This window comes from Miniopterus schreibersii, assembly GCF_964146895.1.
Source record: "Miniopterus schreibersii genome assembly, chromosome: 5".
In the NCBI taxonomy this organism is placed as follows: domain Eukaryota; kingdom Metazoa; phylum Chordata; class Mammalia; order Chiroptera; family Miniopteridae; genus Miniopterus; species Miniopterus schreibersii.
In genome coordinates, this window is record NC_138106.1 from 46,715,476 (window position 1) to 46,736,181 (window position 20,706).

A 20,706-nucleotide genomic window follows, 5' to 3' on the forward strand; every position below is an offset into this window, starting at 1 on the left:
GCACTACCCAGAGAACAGAAATCAGCCACGGCAAGGAAGAGGCAGAGTCCATCTCCCTACTTTTCCCCTTTCCATTTCTCCCTCTGTTCAGGGAACCCCCCCCCCCCCGAGAGAACTACGAACCTAGGCAGTGTGGGAGAGACATCCTTGAAAATACTTGTTTCATGATGTACAATTTGTTTTGTTTCAAGTTCAGAAAGATTAGAAACTGCCTCTTTATCAAGAATTCTTACCAGAAAACATTCCCTCTGCCCTTAGATGAGAGGAGGTGAGGGGAGGTGAGGGGAGGTGAGGGGAGGTGAGGGGGGATGTGGGAGGTGGGAGAGAGACGGGCCTTGACCTAATGATGCGCCTCCTATTGGAAACCTTGCTGCCCATGCAGGGCTCACCCGTTTTCTAATGAAAGCTCTCTGTGCCCTCCTAACCTGGGTTCCAGGGTCCCCACACTGAGTCACTCTGGAAATCCCTCCCTCTGCAACAACAGGACATTCAAACCAAACTTGAAACAGGTCTGCTTTCTCTCTCTCCCACTGCACATCTCTTCATGAAATCTCTCATGAACTTGAAAATATACTTCAAGCTTTTCCTCATCTCCTCTCACCCTCAATCCTCCACCCACCAAACTTTCCTTCTCATTCCTTTCACTGACCAAGGCTCCTGATCTTCACAAAGTTGCCAGTTCCTCAGCTCACCAGCCTTGGCCCAACCTGCATGTCAGGCCCAATTCACTCTCTGATCACTTTATCTCATCCTGAGATACTGAGAAGTTGATCACCCAGTCCCCTACTAGGCACCTGCTTGTCCCCTTGTCCTGGGATCACACACAGGGTGGACCTCAGCAACCATCTAATAATCACGTCCCTTCCTATCCTTTAAAAATAACATCTACTTGGGTTTTTTTGTTAATAAAGGCAATTTTCTTATCTGAGAGAATTTGGAAAAAGCCACCATCCGGAAATAACCACTATGTGTATTTTGGTGTATTTCCTTTATATATACATACATGCATTCACATATGTATATACATGTATATGTATACATGGTGGTGCAAAAGTAGGTTTACAGTTGTTCATATGGAAAACAATCTAATAATAAATAATAATACAAGAATAAACCCTGTGTTTTGTGTGCTCACAACTGTAAACCTACTTTTGCCCCCCTGTATACGCATATATAAGCACAAATACACACACATATATATACACACACATTTCTTTTCTATGTTTAACAGAATATTAGTTAATATTTAGAGGGACAAGGAAAACCCCAAGCAGATGGGAAAGAAAAGGAACTGCAGGCTGCGGCTCAGGTAGCCCTTCACCTGTGCCAGGCACAGCCATGAACTTGTGGCGCGCATGACTTCTTGGTTTATGATGTCATGGGCCTGACGGCTAGGGAAAAAATCCAAGATATCCCTGCCTCTCAGACCACATGGATGACTTAGAGCGTATATGGGAAACACATCTAGAGACATATACAAATTCATAAATACACACAAACAGAAGGTATACACACAACACATTTCATTCAAACAAGTATTTTCTGAGTACTTTCTGTGAATGCCTAACTCCATCTCAGTGCACTGCAGACAATACACAGTATCCCTCGTGAGCCTTATCTTCATGGAGCCTTATCTTGGGATTCAGCTGCTGAGACAAAAACTAAGCCATGGACGCTAATAAACTGCAAGGAGATGCTGTCTCACAAAGTGCTGAGGGAAGGGCCTCAAGAAGGCATTCTAATACCGAAGACGCGCTCCAACAACACTCTTCCTGAGGCCAGAAACGTGGCTATCAGGACAGAGACATCATTCGGGGACACATACTGCACAGTGATGCAGTATGGGTTGGTAGACAAAGGCAATTATAATAGGAAACATCATTATATTTTAGTAAAGATAACCACACATGTCTACCAGAGAACTCATGTCAGAGGACAGGTCTGCAGACGGCAAAGGACCCAGGGGAGGGACAGCACCAAGGGGGAGAGGTCTGGGTATAGGGAGGCTCTGGGTCTCAGAGCTGTTACTGGGGTTTGGGAGACTCGCTTCCCCTCTCAAAGCCCCCAGGGACAGACTTTATATAGTATGTGGAAACCTAACGCCAGGCCGAGGAACGTGCAGGCACGGTGAGACCCACCGCAACCATTTCAGAAAAGGGACTGAGGAGGAAGGAAAACCAAGGCGGCTCAGAGGCCGAGCTGAGGATGCGGGTCCGAGAAAAGGGGCAGGTCTGGGAGGCAGAGGGTGAGGTCAGCTTCAGTTCTGCTGAGGAGAGTGCAGGGCGCCATCCTAGTGCAGTAATGCCATAGACCGGGGGGGGGGGGGGGGGGGGGGGGGATGTCGCCCTGCGGGCCTCATAGGGCCTGAGAAATCATGTGGTCTGGCTCTGCCACGGCAACCACAGGCAGGACTCAAAATTCAATAAATCTAGGAGCTTTAGTCATAGCTAATTTTTAAGTTGATAGTTTTATATGGCCCTCAAATAATGTGATAAATATCCAAATGGCCCTTGGCAGAAAAAAGGTTCTCCACCCCTTCAGACAGCTGGAAATGTGGTAGTAATACCAGGGGGAGAGATAAGAGTTAGAAACACAGATCTTCCAGCTCACTGTGTAAGAGTGTAATTTTATGCTGAGCAACGTGGCAAATACAAAGTAAAATATATAACGTATGCCTTGGAAGTTAAAAAATAATAGTTGACCCTTGAATGACACTGGTTTGAACTATGCAGGCCACGTATACATAAATTTTAAAAAATAAATACAGTGCTGTAAATGTATTTTCTCTTTCTTATGATTTTCTTAATAACATTTTCTTTTCTCTGGCATACTTTAGTGTAAGAATACAGTATATAACATGCAAAATATACGTTAATCAACTATTTACATTATTGGTAAGGATTCCAGCCAACAGTAGGCTATTAGTAGTTACGTAGTTAAGTAAAGTTATACATGGATTTTCGATTGTGCAAGGAGTCAGCAACACAACCCTCTTGTTGTTCATGGGTCAAATGTATTTGATTTGAGGGGGAGCAATATTGGTAGCTCAGAGGTGGTGGCAGGAGGTGATGTGGAGAAACAGTGAGCATCTCAATGAAGGAGACGTGAGTCAGGCTGGCAGTGGAGGGTGGGCCTGGTTCGATTAGGCAGAGCCGGTGGGCATTACAGCAGATGGAAGCAGCCGGAGCAAAGCATGACGTGGGTGGGAGCATTCAGTTCCCAGTGGCTACTATGTGCCAGATGCTGACATAGACAGGAAAGACATAGCATCACCAAGACACAGGAGAAAGACATACAGGCCAATGATGTGCGTAAGTGCAATTAGGTTGAAACATAAGTTGCCAATATTCAACCATTTTGGATACGCAAAAATGGCAGTTTCATATGATTTATTCTAATGTAGGTGCATTACAGTGTGTATAACAGATGAGGGTCTCTTAAGGATCATGTGGAGGAGGGAAAACCATAGGAATGTGTTTGGAAATGGGCCTGTACTTTATCCTAAGTAAATGTGCTATTGAAGGCTTTTAACAAACAAGTGAGATGCTTAAAGAAATGTTTTAGGAAGATGAATCTGGTGTCAGTAGAAAAGAAAAATGCAGGGGCAAAACCCCAGAAAGCCGGGAGGCGATTTAGGAGGCGACTGAAAGGATTTAAACAAAGGGTACTCAAGGCCGCCTGCGGCGGTGAGGCAGAGTTCTGAGTCATCCTCAGAACTGGGCCACAGACCCGCTGTCTGGGAGCAGGCCAAACGTGAATCCACAGATAAAACCTGCGTATCTGGGAGCATCATGCTGGTCTGCCCCCAAAAGGGAAGTCGAACCATGTTACTGATTTGAGAGAAAAAGGAAATAATTTTCTGATGCGCACCCAGGTGACCAATTACAATGACTGCACCCAGCAGTGACAGTGCTCACGACGTCGCCAGCTGGTCTCATATGTGCTTGTTGGTTTCCTGGGTCCTCAGTAGAACTTAGCGTTCATAAGGGTAGGAACTGGCCTGTTCTGTTTCCCTGCTGCATCTCCATCCTGGAACAGGGCCTGGCAAATGAGCGCTCAAAACATGTGGTGAGCGAAGGAGCAAAGAAGAAACTGCCACCAGAAGTGAAGCCACTTCAGGGATATGCCCTTGAGTTTTGTCACGGACGTCAGAATTGAAGCAACATGTTGCTGAAGGGCGGTGAGGAACTGAGGGAACAAGAGCCAGGGGTAGAAGCTCAAGTGCAGACCTCGCTGGAGACATGAAGTAGCAGATGTGTCAGACGGCAGAGGGAGAGGGGTTGTTTGACAATAGGAGGAGAGGCAGAATTGATACTGGAAGTGGGGAGAAAGGATGAGATTCAGAGGACTGTGGATAGGTTAACCTCAGACTCTGAGTTTAGAGAAGGAATGAGACAATAAAAGGACAGTGATTCATCCAGGTGGAGATAAAAGTGATTCTGCAACCACCATGCTAAATAAAAACCCCAACCCTCAATGTTTCTTAGGTGCTAATCAGTAAAATCCTTTAAACGATCTCCGAAGCTGCCTGGACAATTCCACCCACTTAGTAAAGTCCAATGCTGAAACTTCTCCAAACTCATCAAACTAGAAAGTTGATTTTCTTAATTATACTCAGTCTCAGTGTCTAGGTCTCTCTCTCACCCATAACTCTCTGTGTTTATTTGTTCCTTATTTATTCATTTAATAAACATTTACTGAGAACCTCTGGATCAGTACCTGGATTCGGTGATGCGTTGGGGGTATGAGACAGACATCTCTGCCCTCATGGACCTAAAGTCTGGCGCAGGAGGCAGTCCCATGCTTACACGGACGGTCCCAGGTACGAAGAAGTAACAGCAGAGTGTTGTGAGAGCTATGACTTCGGGAGGAGACTTTGCCGCAGTGACAGGAAAGGTTGAGATCAGCAGGCAAAAGTGGTAGACTGGGGCATGGAAGGAGAGAGAATTTCCAGGCAGAGGAAACCAAGTCTCTTTGCCAAGGCCTTGGGCCGGGAAGAGACCTGACACATTTGGGCAAGGCCAGGGAGGTCGCCAGGCAGGAAACAATAGGAAGAGCGGCCTCAGTGAGGCTGGAGGAGTGGACCAAGGTCATGAAACCCTCACCTGCCGTGCTGAGGGTTTGGGTGTTCATCCTAAGAGCAAAGGGTTGCTACTGAAGGGCTTGACGCCAAGAGTGATGGGGAGAGCCTACATTTTACAAAGATCACACTGGCTGCAGTGATGGAGAGATGAGAGGAAGGTAAGAAGGGCTGTCTGGGGACCAGTTAGGAAGCTTCTTTCACAGGTCACATGTAATAGGACAGTGGCTGAGTACAGTGGATCACGCAGGTGCTCAATCAATGCCAGGGGAGTGCGGCATCAGTCTGTGGAGTCAACCTCTATCTTTCTAGGTCTTGGAGCTGTTTGTCAGATAGTGGAGTGCCAATTCCAATGTATTTATCATCTTTTTCCCCCAACACATTTCATTACTTTAGCTGCATTACCTGGCACATCATTATAGAGTAAAATACAACAGATATATGCATTTCAAAAAGTCAACTAGTTATTCTTTCATTAGAAGAGAGTTGTACTTAGGGACTGACAGAAGCCTGCATTACACATAAAGTCTCCATGTTGGTACATTATGCTGTGGAGAAATAAATGGTGAATTATGTTTTAAAATACTAAATATAAGAAATGTCTCATAATCACATCCTCATATGTCAAAGGAACCTCTGACTTACAAATGTATTGCCTCTAAAATGTCAAATTAGATGTTTATCAAGACAAGATAAAGGGAGTAAAAAGCCTAGCCACATAGACCAGATATTTACAACATGTATAACCAACAAAGGACTAATATCTAGAATATATGAAGAACTCCTAAAAATGCATAAGAAAAAAACAGACAGCTCACTAGATTCAGGGGCAAAAGGCTTGAACAGGGACATTGTAAAAGAGAAAATCCTAAGGCCCAATAAGGATACGGAAGTTGTCCAACCTCATTAGTAATTAGGGAAATGCAAGTTAAAACCATAAGCAGGTTTACCACATACTTACCAGACCTGCAAAAATTTGATGTCAGATAGTTTCAAGTAGAAGCAAGGATAGTTTCAAGGATATGTAGCAAGAGAAAATTTCACATGTATTAGTAAGAGTGTAAATTTGGTACCAGCATCTAAAAAAGTGGTTTACATCATCTAGTAAAGTTGAAGATATATATAAAAATACCCTATTAGCTAGCCATTTTTTTCACCAGGCAATTTCACTCCTAACTTTATACCCAAGAGAAACTCAAGTATAAGCACACAAAGATATATATCCAAGAATATCCATAGCAGCACTGTTCACAATAGTCCCAAACAACCTGTGTACAGAGTGGATAAATCAATTGAGACATACAGAATGGAATACTATACAGCAATGAAAATGAATAGCTCTACACACCAGCATGAATGAATTCCATAAATATAAGTGTTAGGTGACAGAAACAAGAAACACACGCAAAAACACACAGTATGATTCTAGTCATATGAAATTTAAAAACAGCTACAGTGAAATTATGTTGTTTTAGGAACACATACATAGGAGGTAAAATTATAAAGAAAAGTAAGGACATTATTATTACAAATGTCAGGAGAATAGTTGCCTCTGGGGGAGAAGGACCAGGTTGTGACCAGGTTGAGGGGCACACAGAGGCTTCTAGGAAGCTGGCAATGTCCTGCTTTCATGAGCTGCATGGTTATTACACATATGCTCACTTTGTAATTATCCATTCACTTGTTTAGTAGTTTTTATGCATTTTCAACATATATATTTTACATTAAAAATTTTAAACTTTAATGTAAACCAGATGTTTATAATCAGGAATGTATTTTATTCATGGGAATAAGAGTATAAATAACAGTTAGTCAACCAGACAAGCCTATAACTCTCAGTAGGCAATAGTATAGATTAAATATTGTACATTTTGATAAAAACAATAGAAAATAACGTAGTTGCAATATTATCAGTTAAACAAAACATACAAGAGCAATATGAATAATGATTATTTTTAAAGAATCTGATATCAGATTGGAAAAGATAAAAAATATTAATGACACACTAGAGTGCAAGACTGTGGGGAAAGAGACACATATACACAGCTGGGGGGAGTATAAATTGCTCTAACATGTAGAGGGTGATTTGACAATGTCTATTAAAATGTAAATGCATATCCCTTTGATGCAGTAATTCTACTTCTAGGAAGTTATTCTATCAATATACTCACAACTCACAAGTGTGAGAAGCTATGCCTGTACAAGGATTATTGCCTTGTCTGTAATGGTAGAAGACTGGAAACATCCCATATGCCCATCAATAGAGAACTAGTAACATAAATTATGGTACCATAAGTAATGGAATATTAGGTAGCCACAAAAAAGAGTGAAGCAGCCCTACATATCCTGTTATGAAATTACCCAGACTTGTTACAAGGCAAAAAATTGTAAAACAGTATTTATTGTATGCTACTACTTGTTTTAAGCATGAGATGGTTATGAGTTTTTGGTAAAGATTCTAAGCGAACTTTTGAATAGTTCTTGTCAGAGCTAATAGTCCATCAAAGAAAAGTAAAATTCTACATCAAAACAAAATACTGCTTTTGATACAGATGTATCAGCAGCACTGCTCTTTTATATACTGTCCCTGATTATAATACTTATTTTGGTATCAAAACTGATACGAAGGGAGAGAAATAGAAAGGCAGATGAACTTCAAGTCTAAGTTCAAATTTCACTTCTGGCGTAATAGTCTTCCCTGGTTCCCAGGCTAAATTTGTGTTCAAAGGTGGGTATACTTCTGTTATAAAAAATAGCATTTTGCGTGGTAAGTATGTGTCCCATCTAACACATTCATCTCTGTAGTTTTCTGGATGTCCCACACAGCAACTGGCATATAAAGGCAGCGCTGAGTACAACTGTCTCCTTTCATAAATACATGTAACACGCGTATAGTCACTGTACGTGGTATCAGGTATGAGACACTTAGAGTAATGAGTCAGAGGACTATGGCACGAAGGCAGAGATTGTTCTCATATATCCTGAGTCTCCATGGTATCTGGTCATCAGTGGACACTCAATAAAATTCTGTTGAGTAACAAAATGAATTCAGCGTACCAGTGTATTTGAAATGATTTTCTATTCTGCCTCTGACATTTCATTCTTCCCTGTTAACAGATTTTCCTGCTTGGTCATGTGTTAATGGTAGAGCCTACTTGTTTGCCCTGTAAATAACACAACCGACGTAGTTGTTTGGACTTTATATGCCTCTGTTAGAGGTATTATCTTAAATCTAAATGTTAGAGAACATACCCTAAAAATTTTTTCTTTGGGGATTTTTTTGAGAAATTTATCATGAATGCAATAAAGGCTCTTGATAGCCCGTTACAAATCGTGACCATTCTTGTTTTGGGAGGCTGTGAGGTGGCATGGGTTGGGAGGTAAGATAGCAGAGTCTGCATTACAGATTTCAGATTCCACAGGTTGAAGCACCTTCCTTTAACAAAATCACTCCCCACTCCTCAATCCTTTAAAAAAATTAGAATCATTTTCCTTTTTTTAGGAACAATTTTTCTCTGCCATTCCTGTTTTATGAGGTAGAAGAAATTTAATAATATTTGGGGGTTATGTCACTACTTCCTGATCTTTTCTCCTTGTGTACCTAACATGAATGTAACCTTCCTGAATCAGGAATCTGCTAAATGAAACTACAGCAAAATGATGACAGTGGGGGTGGGGGGTGGGGAATCTAGCATCCTGGTTTGAAATGGTTATGAATCAGGGAATTTAAAATGTGGGGACTACCTTCAGAACTCCCAAATGATCTTTTGGAAAGAACTGCTGAGTTCCTTTAAAATAAAAGCTGCAGTGGTGTCAGTCACACGGAGGTAAAGGTGAAAAAAAATGAAGCAAGTTCTAGTGCATTCCAAATGCCTTAAAACTGAGCATGTCTGGGCTGACATCAGCACAAGAGAGAGTGATCTAGGCGGCCACCAAGGTTGCTTTTGCCTGCTATGTTCACTGCCATCTCTCTATGTCTAGAATAGTGCCCATCATATGGTAGGAACTCAATAAATGGTTGATGAATTAATGAGATAAAAAGATAGCATACATCTTACTCAGTATTATGCTAAGGGAAATGAGCCAGTCAGAGAAAGACAAGTACCGCATGATCTCACTTACATGCGGAATATAATGAACAAAATAAACTGATGAACAAAACAGATTCAGAGACATGGAAACATGGAACAGACTGATGAATCTCAGAGGGAAGGGGGGAGGCAGTGGAGGCAGGAAGAGATTAACCAAAGAACTTATATGCATAACCCATGGACACACACAATAGTTCGGTGAGGGCCTGGGGGGGGGGGAGAGGCGGGAGTAGGGTGGAGGGAGTCAATGGGGGGAAAAAGGGAACATCAGTAATACTTTCAACAATAAAGATAAATTTAGAAAAAAGAAAAAAAGATAGCACACATTAAGATCCCAAGGAAAAGAAGAGATAATGAATTTTTAATATACTCTAGCACCCACTAAGCCAGTCTGTTGTCTACGTATAAGTGAGAAACAGCAAACAGTAAGCCAAACTTTGTCAACCCCATTCCTGCAGCTGAAAGGACACCAGCTAGTAGGAGACAGGAGACGGACATAGTAAAATACAGAGCCTGTTTTTTTTTTCTTTTCTCCCATACATCATGAAGTTCAGAGAGGAGCGTACGCTCTTGCAGTTGGTACAGGCAGAGAGCAATGTATATGGGAGCCTCCACCAAGCCGTCCACAGCCAGCTGGCTGGGCCGTGCAGGCGGGAGGAAGCTCTCCTGCACCGCTGGTCAGTGTAACGTCTCTCAGCAGGAGCAGTTTCAACAGAATCAACTAGGGCATGAAAACATGATAGTACACGAACATTCTGAACTTGGGAGATTTCACTTTAAGCCCTGACATACGAGGAGCTGAAAACTGACTATAGCTCAGACACAACCAGGGTCAGGCCACGTGGGACCTGGTTGGAGAAGAACACTAGGCTGAGTGGTGCTGGCAGCGGTTGAACTGGGCAGTGACCCCTGTCCTGGGTCTGGTCTGCACAGTTCTTCACCTTCTAACAGTTGTCTCACCACAGAAAGAGCTAGCAGGGCACCCTTGAGGGCATCGCTATTTAGCGGCCCTGGGAAAGGCCCGAGTTGAAGTCACATCCTCACTGGCCACCAAAGGTGATGTTCAACTTGCTTCTTTTGACAGGCCCCTGCTTTCTGGCAATAGGATCACATCGTCTCACTCCAATGACACGGATTCTTAGATCCACCCATCCCCACCCATCCCCACCATCCGTCTATGGCAGTAGCCTGGTAGTGGCCAGCAGGGGGGCAGCAGCCACCAGCAGGGAGGGAGTGATGCTAAGCTGCCTGGCAGGTAAAACCCAAGCAAGTGTTTTCTTTCTTTCCCTTCCTTCCTTCCTTCCTTCCTTCCTTCCTTCCTTCCTTCCTTCCTTCCTTCCTTCCTTCCTTCCTTCCTTCCTTCCTTCCTTCCTTCTTTTCTTTTCTTTTCTTTTTTTTAAATATATCTTTAATGATTTCAGAGAGAGCAAGGGAGGAGAGAGAGAGAAAGAAACATCAATGATGAGAGAGTCACTGATCGGCTGCCTCCTGCACGCCCCCCCCCCCTCAGGGATCGAGCCTGCAACCCAGGCATGTGCCCTGACCGGGAATCGAACCGTCATCTCCTGGGTCCTAGGTCCATGCTAAACCGCTGAGCCACGCTGGCCAAGCTGAGCAAGCATTTTCAATCTGAGCCCAGATCAAGGAGTAGGGAAATATTTGGCCACCAGTCTATCCCACAGGTATCCCCCAAGAATCCCATGTGATGGCCACACGTAACGTATGTCATATTTTATAGCACAGCCTGGACATGTAAAGGTGGTTCCTCCTGAAGCAGAACCACCACTTCTAAGCCACCTGCACCTGCTCCATTTCTAGTCTCTCTGTTTTGGTTCCAGACATTCACTTCTAGCAATATTTCTGCATTAAGTTTCTAAAAAGAGTTAATTTTCATACAAAACCACTGGTTGTTAATCTCCAGATACCATAGCCCTGGTGTCATGTCCAGTCACCCAGGAGCACAACCTTTTAAGAACAGTATTTCCCACAGCCTGTTCCCCCCACAATTAGCATTAATAAGGGATTCACTCATTCTGTCCAACACTAAGAGAACTTCTCTTTAACTCACACACAAGGAAAAATGGGTAAGTGATGTGCCAAGAGGTTTGTGCAGAACACTCTAGTACAATCCGTGCCCCGAGGGCTGCCGCTTCTCTCTGCCTACATCCTCTGAGCCCTGCTCTGCCCTCCCTGCTCCATCCCTGCCGTCTCCCCTTCTCATGGCCCCTTCTACCCTGCAGAATGCATCCCGCCCAACGTGTCCTACTCACTTGGGTCTTGTTTGCCTTGGACTGTCGCCAGCTAATCCACTTTGACATCTTGGTCCCCCCTGAGATTTGTATTCTCCTTCCACCAAAAATTTAAAAAATAGAATTAAAGTCTATGCTGGGCGGTGGCAGGGCTGAGCGGGTTCCGGAGACTCACTGCTCCAGGCAGCTCGGAGGCAGGGAGCAGCATTGCCACATGTCAGTGCTCACTGCCAAGAGCTCAGAGCCCAGCCGGGAATTTGCCTTGAAGACTGTCTGGGGCAGAATCACACTCCCACCAAGGCCACTATATGAGTCACAAGTACTTGGTATGAAAGAGTCTGTGATAGGCATTAATACTTGAGAAATTATCTTTCATATGTGCCAGCCTTAGAGGCACTAGACTGGGCTATAGAACTACTTTGCTATTTACTTTGGGTCACTATGATTCACCGGTGGCAGGACAGGGTGGTGTGGAGGCAGTCGGAGAAGAGGGTCACAAAAGTGTTCACTTTTTGCTACAAGGATCTGGAATCTGAACTCTCAGGGTTACCTCAAAAGTACTATGCTTATAATCCAATTTAACAGGCAGGAAATTGACTTGGGTTTGATCTTAGGTCTGCCATTAACTGGCTTTGTGACTCTAAGCTAGTCACTTTGTTTCTTTTAAACAGGACGAAGGCAGAGGGCTAGATGATTTTTCAGTTTCTTTTCTTCCCAAAGCTTCTGTTTCCACATTCCAAACTCACCTGAGTCAAATCTGGCCTCTCTGGCCACCCAGCAGCTATCACACATAGATTTCATCTACTGGCGAACCACCTGCAGTTTCCTTATTTCTGTAACAGATACTTGTGCAAAGCTGCCACCAGAGACAGAGATTCTGTGCAAAAGCAATGCACACACCCATGCAGTGCTCTGAGCATCGTGAGCCTGAGGGCACTGAGGTTTTCCTCCCGCTGCCTGTGTGTAGCAAACTACTCACTGGCTGCTTTACTTTATGAAACTTAATTGCTTTTTCAGATGATTGGTAACTTTAAAGGTACAACTTTCAAGGGAGGTATTCAAGCTATGGAGTATAAATCAAAATATTAAGTAATGTGGTCATGGGAGATTGTGCCCTGTCTTTCACACCCTTTGTTGGCGGGCAACTTCTGGAAGCCGGTCCTTTGAGCAACCTTGACCTCAACTCCTCACACTTTATCATTTTGTTCTGAGAAGCCAGCACATTTACTGTGCTGTGTCGCTCAGGAGAGGATGAGGCTGTGCTTCTGGGGAGGTAACAGAACAGCCACAGATAGGAGCCTCTGGTGTCCCAAGAACCAGGGATCCTGTGTGTTTTCTTGCCCACTGCTGCCATCTCCCACTCCTCCAGCCGCTGCCACCACAGATCAAAGTAACAAAGGAACTACACTAGGAAAAAAAGCTATTTTCAAACCTAGTCCTGGACTTGTTCAGAAAACTGAAAAAATAAAATAAAAAATCAAAATTTTGGCTTAATACTTTAAAGTGAAGATGGCGTTATTTCCTACTTGTGACTACCAGAATCAGAAATCACTGAGAAAAATCAGAATGCCTCTAAGATTCGTATAGCAATTCTGGCCCACTGTACAGTCAGGCATGGGGTGCGACTGAGACTCAAGATTATGAGCTTATGAAGTCCAAGTTTAGATTTTAGATATATCTACTCCAAGCCTTGGTAATAGGAAGCACAACTGTATACTCTTTTCAGGTATTTATTTAAGAGTTAGAAAGTGTTTTGTTACGAGGTGGGAGGCAGCATAGATCCCTACTTATAAAGAAATAGTTTATTGGCCCTCAGGCCCCACTGAGACAAAGGAAAGGAAGGAAGTGCTGAGGAAAGTCTCTCCCAGACCCATCACATTTTCTTCAGCTTTTAATATAGTGCATTGAATGGGCTGGATCCCCAGTGGGTGGGTCACCTCCTCAGGCACCCCGGCTAAGGGTAACACACTGTCACAATTACAGTCTGGAGAACCAACCTTCATTGGACCATCTTGATGGTTTTTAAAATTTGTCAAGTGAAAACTATTACCTAGTGTAATAGCTTTTTATTAGCCCCAACACTGCTGAGTCTCCACATTTCCAAATGTTTGGTTTTCTTGTCAGTGGCAAAACCCAGTGATCTGTGGGCCCTTAAAACTCCAGGGAGCACGTTGTCAATGCTCTTGCATGGGAGTGCCCTGCAGTCACCTGGACAGTGACCTACCTCCAGTCTCCTCTGCTTCTGACCCTTTTTCATACAGAATCCCAGGACTCAGAAATCATTGCCCTCACAGTTCAGATGAGGAGACTGAGGCACCAAACGATTACATGATCCACTCAAGGTAAACAAGCGAGGATTGAATCCATGCCTGATTTCAAAACCCATCCCCTTCCTACCACATTCCCCTTTCCTTCCTATGGTAGAAACCTTGCATCCCACTGGATCCCCTTTCCCACCAGGGCACCCATGCCCCAGCTCTTGTGCATGGTGCTTACTAACAGTTGACAGCTGACACAAAAGGCTGGCCCCCTGGTCTCAAGGTGGAGCAAACGCTGGGTGTACTTCATGCTCCAGAGCTCTGGGAGGGATCAGACGGAACAAGACTCCCACTGAAACCACATGTGTGTTTGCCTTCTCTCCTTTCCCACTGGACCGTTTCCCTGCTCCTTTGCCTGAGAGACCCCCCAACCGCCATAAATTACATGCACAGGAACCTCAGTCTCAGACTCTGCTTCCAGGCAATGGGACCCAAGATGCTCTCCTTCCTCCCTTCCCGCACTCTCCCAAGTACCAAGTACCCCTATCCTATCCCCAGCGTTGTTCTCTGGGGGCTTCCCCCACCCCAATTTATAAGCCCATTTTAATGAAGAGATTCCTTTCCCCCGAGTCATCTGTTCCCCTATCAGCACTAATCTCTACAGGAAAAATAATTTCTTACATCCAATTAAAGTTCTTCCAATTGCAGCATTAGCCCACTTTTTCTTAGAAGAAAAACTGAGTAACCTTTTATCTCTGATGTCATGAGCAGAAGACTAGGGGTGTCATCCTTTCTCTTTCTGGTTGTTTACCTTTCCTCCCTACAAGAAAGGAATCTAGGGGACGGCTTGGCTTTGTTGTATTCATTGCTGTACTCCCAGCAGGGAGAGCTGCACCTGCTATGGAGTAAGCAGGACCTCGGCACAGTGCATGAATAAAGAGAGCTGGAATAGGCCAACACAGGGGCAGGGCCCTTGCCAATGTGCCACTGCAGGGGCCAGGTCCTCCTCCGTGCACCAGTGCAGGGGTTAGATCCTCCTCAGTGCACCAGTGCAGGGGTTAGGTCCTCCTCAGTGGACCAGTGCAGGGGCCAGGTCCTCCTCCATACACCAGTGCAGGGGCTATGCCCTCCTCAGTGCACCAATGCAGGGTTGTGCCCTCACCAATGCACAAGAGCAGGGGCAGGGCCCTCACCAATGTGCCAGTGCAGAGGCTAGAACCTCTTTGACTATAGCCCTTGCACCCAGTGGCCTGCTATGTGCTCCCAGAGTGCAGGTTTCAGGATCACCAGGTTCTGATAAACCAGGTGGGGCTCTATGGAAATCTATTCCCAGAAGGCTCCTGCAGCCAGGCTGCCTCACCCCTAGTTAGACACATGATGTTACTGCAGTGAGTAACACTCTAGGAATCTGTGACTTTCCCCTTAGTTGAGCCCTCACCATCTCTAAACACAGCCTTCCCTCCCATCAGTAAAACAAAATTTCGGTCATGACCCACTATATTAATTTGACAGTCTAGAGTTTTAAAACAATCACTGAGTTAGATCTTGAAATCACCAGGTTCTTCAGACATTTCCCCGTCCCCCTTAGCTCACTGCCATTATCAGCCCATCTTGCATCTTAGCTCACAGCTTGTTGTTGAAGTTCCTCATTCAAATCATAATCGTGTTCCAGCAGTGCTTCCTCTCTTACAATTTTTGCAGAGACTTGCACCTTCAGGTCATGCTCATGTTAATTTCCCTGTCTTCAGCCAGCCTGGACACGTCCAGAAATTCATAGTGATTTTAGGATGGAGAGTATCCCTACTAGGATGTGTCTGAAATGTGCAATGCAATGAGCATGTATTGGGCATGTCTAGCGTGCCCAGCCTGTGTGGGTAAACACACACACAGGTGCCTCACAGTGCAGACGGCCTCTTCTGAATCATCAGTGGGAAATTAGTCAGTGGACATCCAGCATGTTAAACAACAAAGGCACTTCTTCACGACCACCTCATTACTCAGCCTTGCTTGACTAGAATTCTATAATTCTGGATTTCTCTGAAGTGTGGTTGCAAAGCCCCATCACTTAATAATAAACCTATAGGCAAAGGTCTCTTTACAGTGGAATGCCCAGAGTAGTGTGAGCATATGCCCAGGCAGAACAGGAAGGGGCTCAGTCCACTAAGGGACAGCGTTAAGCACACCCATTTGCCTTTAGGGAAATAACACTTCTGCATGGGACAGGTGCGAGGTAGAACCTAACCACACAGACCCAGGTGAGGAGAGAATAAAAGCGACTTTGGGGGAAGTTATTAATAGCATTTACCGAGGCACCCATGTTGGCTTCGTCAGTGTTTAATGCAAAATGAAGAATATTAGACTAATTCCTCATCAAGGGAGTATTTATAACTTAAGTAAACAAAGCAAGCCCAGCTCTCCTGCTACAGAGAAAAGTGGGAAAGTTTCCCTTCCAAAAAGTCAGACAAGGAAGGTTCCGAGTGCTAAAACCTGGGTGAGAAATTAGGCATTGGTCTTCTGTCCTCAATCTTGTATTTTTAGCAAGAATTTGGATAAAGCCACAGGTGGTATGTTTATCTAATAATGCTAGGAGATGTAGCTGATATACTGGGCAAAATAATTTATATTCAAAACATGCTGGAATACTGGGATGTAATCAAGTAAGAGAAACCTAATAGATATAAAGTAGTCCAACACTCAGCTTACTAAGTCACCTTCCCAACCAAGGCCAGTCCATTGAACCAGGTGTGGGGATTTTATGAGCAATGGCACACCCTTCCTGGGCATGGTGCACCATCTCAGGGAGAGCAGGCAGAGTAGCCCTAGACTGAGGAGCCAAATTCACATTAGTTAGATCACATCCGTAGTATTATGCACCATTCTGGATGTACTATTTTTACACAGATCATTACATACTGGAGTCAATCCAGAGGGAAACTAGCATATGGAAGGGCCTGAAAATATATTAATATGAAGAACAGCTGGAGAAACTGAGGGCTTCCAAACTAAACAGAGGAAGATTAAAAGACAACTGTCTTCACATATAGAAAGCCTTATGGGTTACCACTGGTCAAAAGTGGTACAATTTGAGGATTAAAATGAATACCTGATATTAATGGGTTATAACCCATTAAATAATAAAATAACCCATGAGCCAGTGCTAAGCACAAATATCTAAGCCTTAGATTATAAGGGCAAACAAATGGAAAGAGGAGTAAGGTTATTCTGTGTACAGACAGGCAAAATGAAGCTACACCTCTTTAGGTCTAGTATGGAAAAGAACCTGCTGACAGTTAACAGAAGATGAACCCAGAGGTCAGGACTCTGCTCAAGAGCTTTCAGAGATCCTCACAGTCTGCTAAATAATTGGGTGCTCTTATTCCTAGCACCTAAACTTTTGTTTCCCCTGTAATAAGGGTGGGGAATTAACCTTTACTGGATGTTTAATAAAGGTTAATGTGTGTTACTGAATCTTCCCAATGCCTCAGTGAGATGGGCGCTATCTTCGTTGTACAGGCAGGGACATTAACGCGCAGTAATTCATGCAACGTGACAGAGAGTAAGCGCCAGAGCTGGGACCTGAACCCAGGCGTGAAACACCGCCCTCTCCACCACGGCAGGTGCACGCAATGCACGCAGGGTGGTTAGAAAGGTGCCACCCGAACTGGTCTCTCACGGCCCTTTCCTGGTTACCTTTTCCTCCTCTACGCAGCCCAGCAGCCCCATTCTAACTCCTAGAACCCCACTGCTGAAACGGCCTGCTCCCCGCGAGGCGTCGGCCCTCCCTCCCCACAGCTGCCCCCTCTGCCCTCTGCTGAGCAGGGTTTGGTTTACCTGAATCGCCCACTTTGTCATCTTTCTCTTCTCCAGGGTCTGTTTACCTGACCACTGGGAAACCAATGGAGTCCAGTTTCCTGGTCTCCCAGTGCAGTTGGGGGGGGGAATGGAAAGATAGTAATTCATGGTTTCTCTGATGAAGGGGAGGGCAGGTCAAGGGCACATGCTGTCTTGTTATCACTCTTCTTTGTTAGAAGGGTGAGAATGTTCTGAATGACAGTGCATGGTCACAGACAGGCCTTCTATTTTATTCTGAAAGTGTGGCTTTCTAAGCGGTTTTCCAGGTTAGCATGTGGAACACAGGCTCTTATCATCTCTCGATTTGCTGCCCACGTTAACCAAGGCTGGGGGTTAATGTTCCTAACAGGCCAGGTTGTATATAAAAATACAATGTTTGCATGTTTGGCTGCCTTCAGGCCGCCTGTTTAAGCTGCTTCTTAATGCTGAAGTTCCCTGAGATCTGGGACTATGTCCCCTCTGTCAATTCACTCCTGTATTTCCTGATCGCCTGTGTGTGCTGTGTGTCGGGGGTACAGCAGTGAAACAGACAGACATAACCGATGCCCTCATCAGGGCTGAACAGCTTGGCTAGAGACACACACGACATGAAAGTTACACAAATAAGGATTTACACTCAACAAACAGCCCACATCTCCACGGCATCCAGCACAGAGCTTGGTACAGAGTGGGTGCGTCTTTACGAACATGTGACCAGCAGTTTTGTAGAAAGTGCAGAGAGACCCATAAACTCAGTTAATCTTAGCGTGGGGAGTTCAACACTTTGACTTTTATAGTGAGGAGAAAACATGAGGGTAAATCAGGAAGATCTGGGTTCCAGTTTTTGCTTTTCCACTAATGACTAGAATTTTCTTGAGCAAACCACTCATTCTTTCTGGGCCTCAGTTTCCTGACTTATAGAATAACATGTAGGCACCAGGATTCCTCATTAACATCAGAGGTATTCTCACTCAGGCTCACTTCCCTTGCCAGAAGACAAGGCAAGGCTGGAGCCCATGGCTGCCTAGGACAAATGGCTCTGTCGAAGGGGTCCATGTGAGTCAGGGCTGCCAGGAAGACAGCAGCAGTGGGAAGGGATGAATTCCCTGGACCCTGAAACTAACAGGCTGCGCTTGAACATGGGAAACGCTGAGCTTCACTTGCCACCCACTGAGTGTTTAAAAAGCAACACTTGCATTCATAGGATATTCTAGGTTGTGTTTCTAAACAACAGATCAGAGGAGAAAGGAAAGTACAGAAATAGTTTCCTTTGTATGTTTTTACAAGTGGAAAAAAACAATTTTCCATCCACTGTGATAGTCAAAATGGCTCAGTAACTTGAAGGCAGGATGTCAGAATCACCTTGAATGTCCTTGAATACTAGTCTAGAGTGTGACTGAGCACCGTGATTTTAGGAGGTTTGGGGACATAGTCCTTTTTTCCCAGTAAGAAAAACAATTAGGAGAAATCCTAATGAATGGAGATCATCTTTTTAAAAAAATACCCATAACTTAGAAAATGAAAATGAAGCAGGGACACAGCCTGTTGCCTGAGGCTGAAGGACTAAGCCAAAATACTCGGTCTAGGTAAACTAGGGCCAAGTAGTCTTTGCAAATCCATCCCTTCCTTAATTAAATCACTAATATGCAGCAAAGGGTCACCTCACACTCTTCCGACCTTGAGGTAAGCAAGTGGGAGTAGGGTCAGAGACAAACCTTACCGTGGCCCTGCTGCAAATTCAGACAGCTGAATTCTTCCCCGACTGAGTCTGGGCTACAGTTTCCTTTCTTCTGCTTTCCATGACAGCGCCTAACTTTTGTTTACTTGCTCCCAAGTATAAGAGAGCAAGTGGCCAGGCTTCCTCACAAGACTACCACACCCCTACATGCTGCTTCACACGCCACCTCCTGGTCCTCCACCTCTCGGGACTGAGCCCTAATATCTAGCTAGAGGAAGGCATCATTCCCATGGGACCCCCTTTAGCTAGAGGGCTCCCACCAACCAGCATTTCTGTGGTGATTTCCCAAATCATTGGTCTTGGACTAACTTTGAGATGAGCCCATTCAAATCATAAATATGAGCCAATCATAGCCACTAAGGTCTCAGGAAACTATGGCAGCCTCAGCTCCCTGAGTCCTAGCCTCTCTGAAGGCAGAGCAGCCCAAGTAGCCAGGTGAGGCATCTCAGAAGGAGGGGAGATCCAGAGACTCTCACTCCTCACCCTCACCACTTCTACTGAAATCTCACAACACGAGAGGTCCAGCTGACCGCCCTACTCTCTGTCCCCTCAGACAAGATCTCTGTGTGACATACCTCCTTTAGCCCTACGAACAGACCACCGGCTCCTGCGGTCAGCCTCCACAGTGGGAGAAATCCTTTGGGGGTAACTCTCCAGGGGTGGTTAGCCAACAAGACGTCTTAGGGGAAGGTTGGGGTCCTACCTTGTCACTGTCCACTGTGTTCTGAGAGGTTCTGGAGGCAATGGAGATGGTATCTGGCTGGCTGCTCCCATCCCCCTGGCTGTCAACATCCTCTACTCCATCCCTGCAGGAAGAAGAGAAAAAACACAGGGGTGGGGGTGGGGGGAACCACTGTGGGTGTAGAGCACACAGGATTTCCAGCTGGGCTGGCAGAGCAGAGCCTTGGCACTTTCTAGCAGGGATTTGTCTAAAATTATCCTACTGAAGGGAGCAGCCTGTGTGATTTTTCAATGATATAACTGCTTGTACTTAGTAAACACATAACCATACTCTGTTGATAACTGAACACAAATGACTCCTTCTCCCAAACTCTACTGGGCGATGGTGCAGAGGGGGAACTATTTATTCATTTCTACCAGGAAAGGGTCTACAGTAGGCACTAGGGAGAGGTACATCCTACTTAGGACCCAGGTTTCTATCCAGCCGACTGGGTCACCTCCAACAATCCCAGAGCTCAGGGTATTCACATAGTTTTCCTGCATCCTGCAACAGGATGGGGGTTGGTTTTTAGTTGGCCTATAGAGAAAACAGAACTGATAAGACACTGTTTTGACTTGTGTTTCATCTGCTCCAGAAACTGGAGTGGGATCTTTTCTCCAGAGGAGATTATCTTTGGGAAGATCCTGATGTTGGACCCTCAACTCCTGGGTAGGAGAAGTTTACTGCCTTCATTTTTGGTGGGTCATGTTGATTTCATGCTTATTTATGATGACTCCT

The 20,706-nt window shown here is 44.9% G+C and overlaps 1 protein-coding gene across 16 annotated transcripts in view; it reads right to left on the reverse strand.

Annotated features, from left to right (window-relative positions):
* Nucleotides 1-20,706, reverse strand: part of KALRN (kalirin RhoGEF kinase) — a gene marked incomplete at its 3' end in the record, with an annotated part of 571,907 nt that overhangs the window by 145,604 nt on the left and 405,597 nt on the right. For all 16 annotated transcript variants that reach the window (XM_081139141.1, XM_081139136.1, XM_081139139.1 and 13 more), the window contains exon 33: nucleotides 19,951-20,053. In XM_081139141.1, the coding sequence (XP_080995267.1) occupies nucleotides 19,951-20,053 (103 nt within the window). The remainder of the gene's footprint in view (nucleotides 1-19,950; nucleotides 20,054-20,706) is intronic.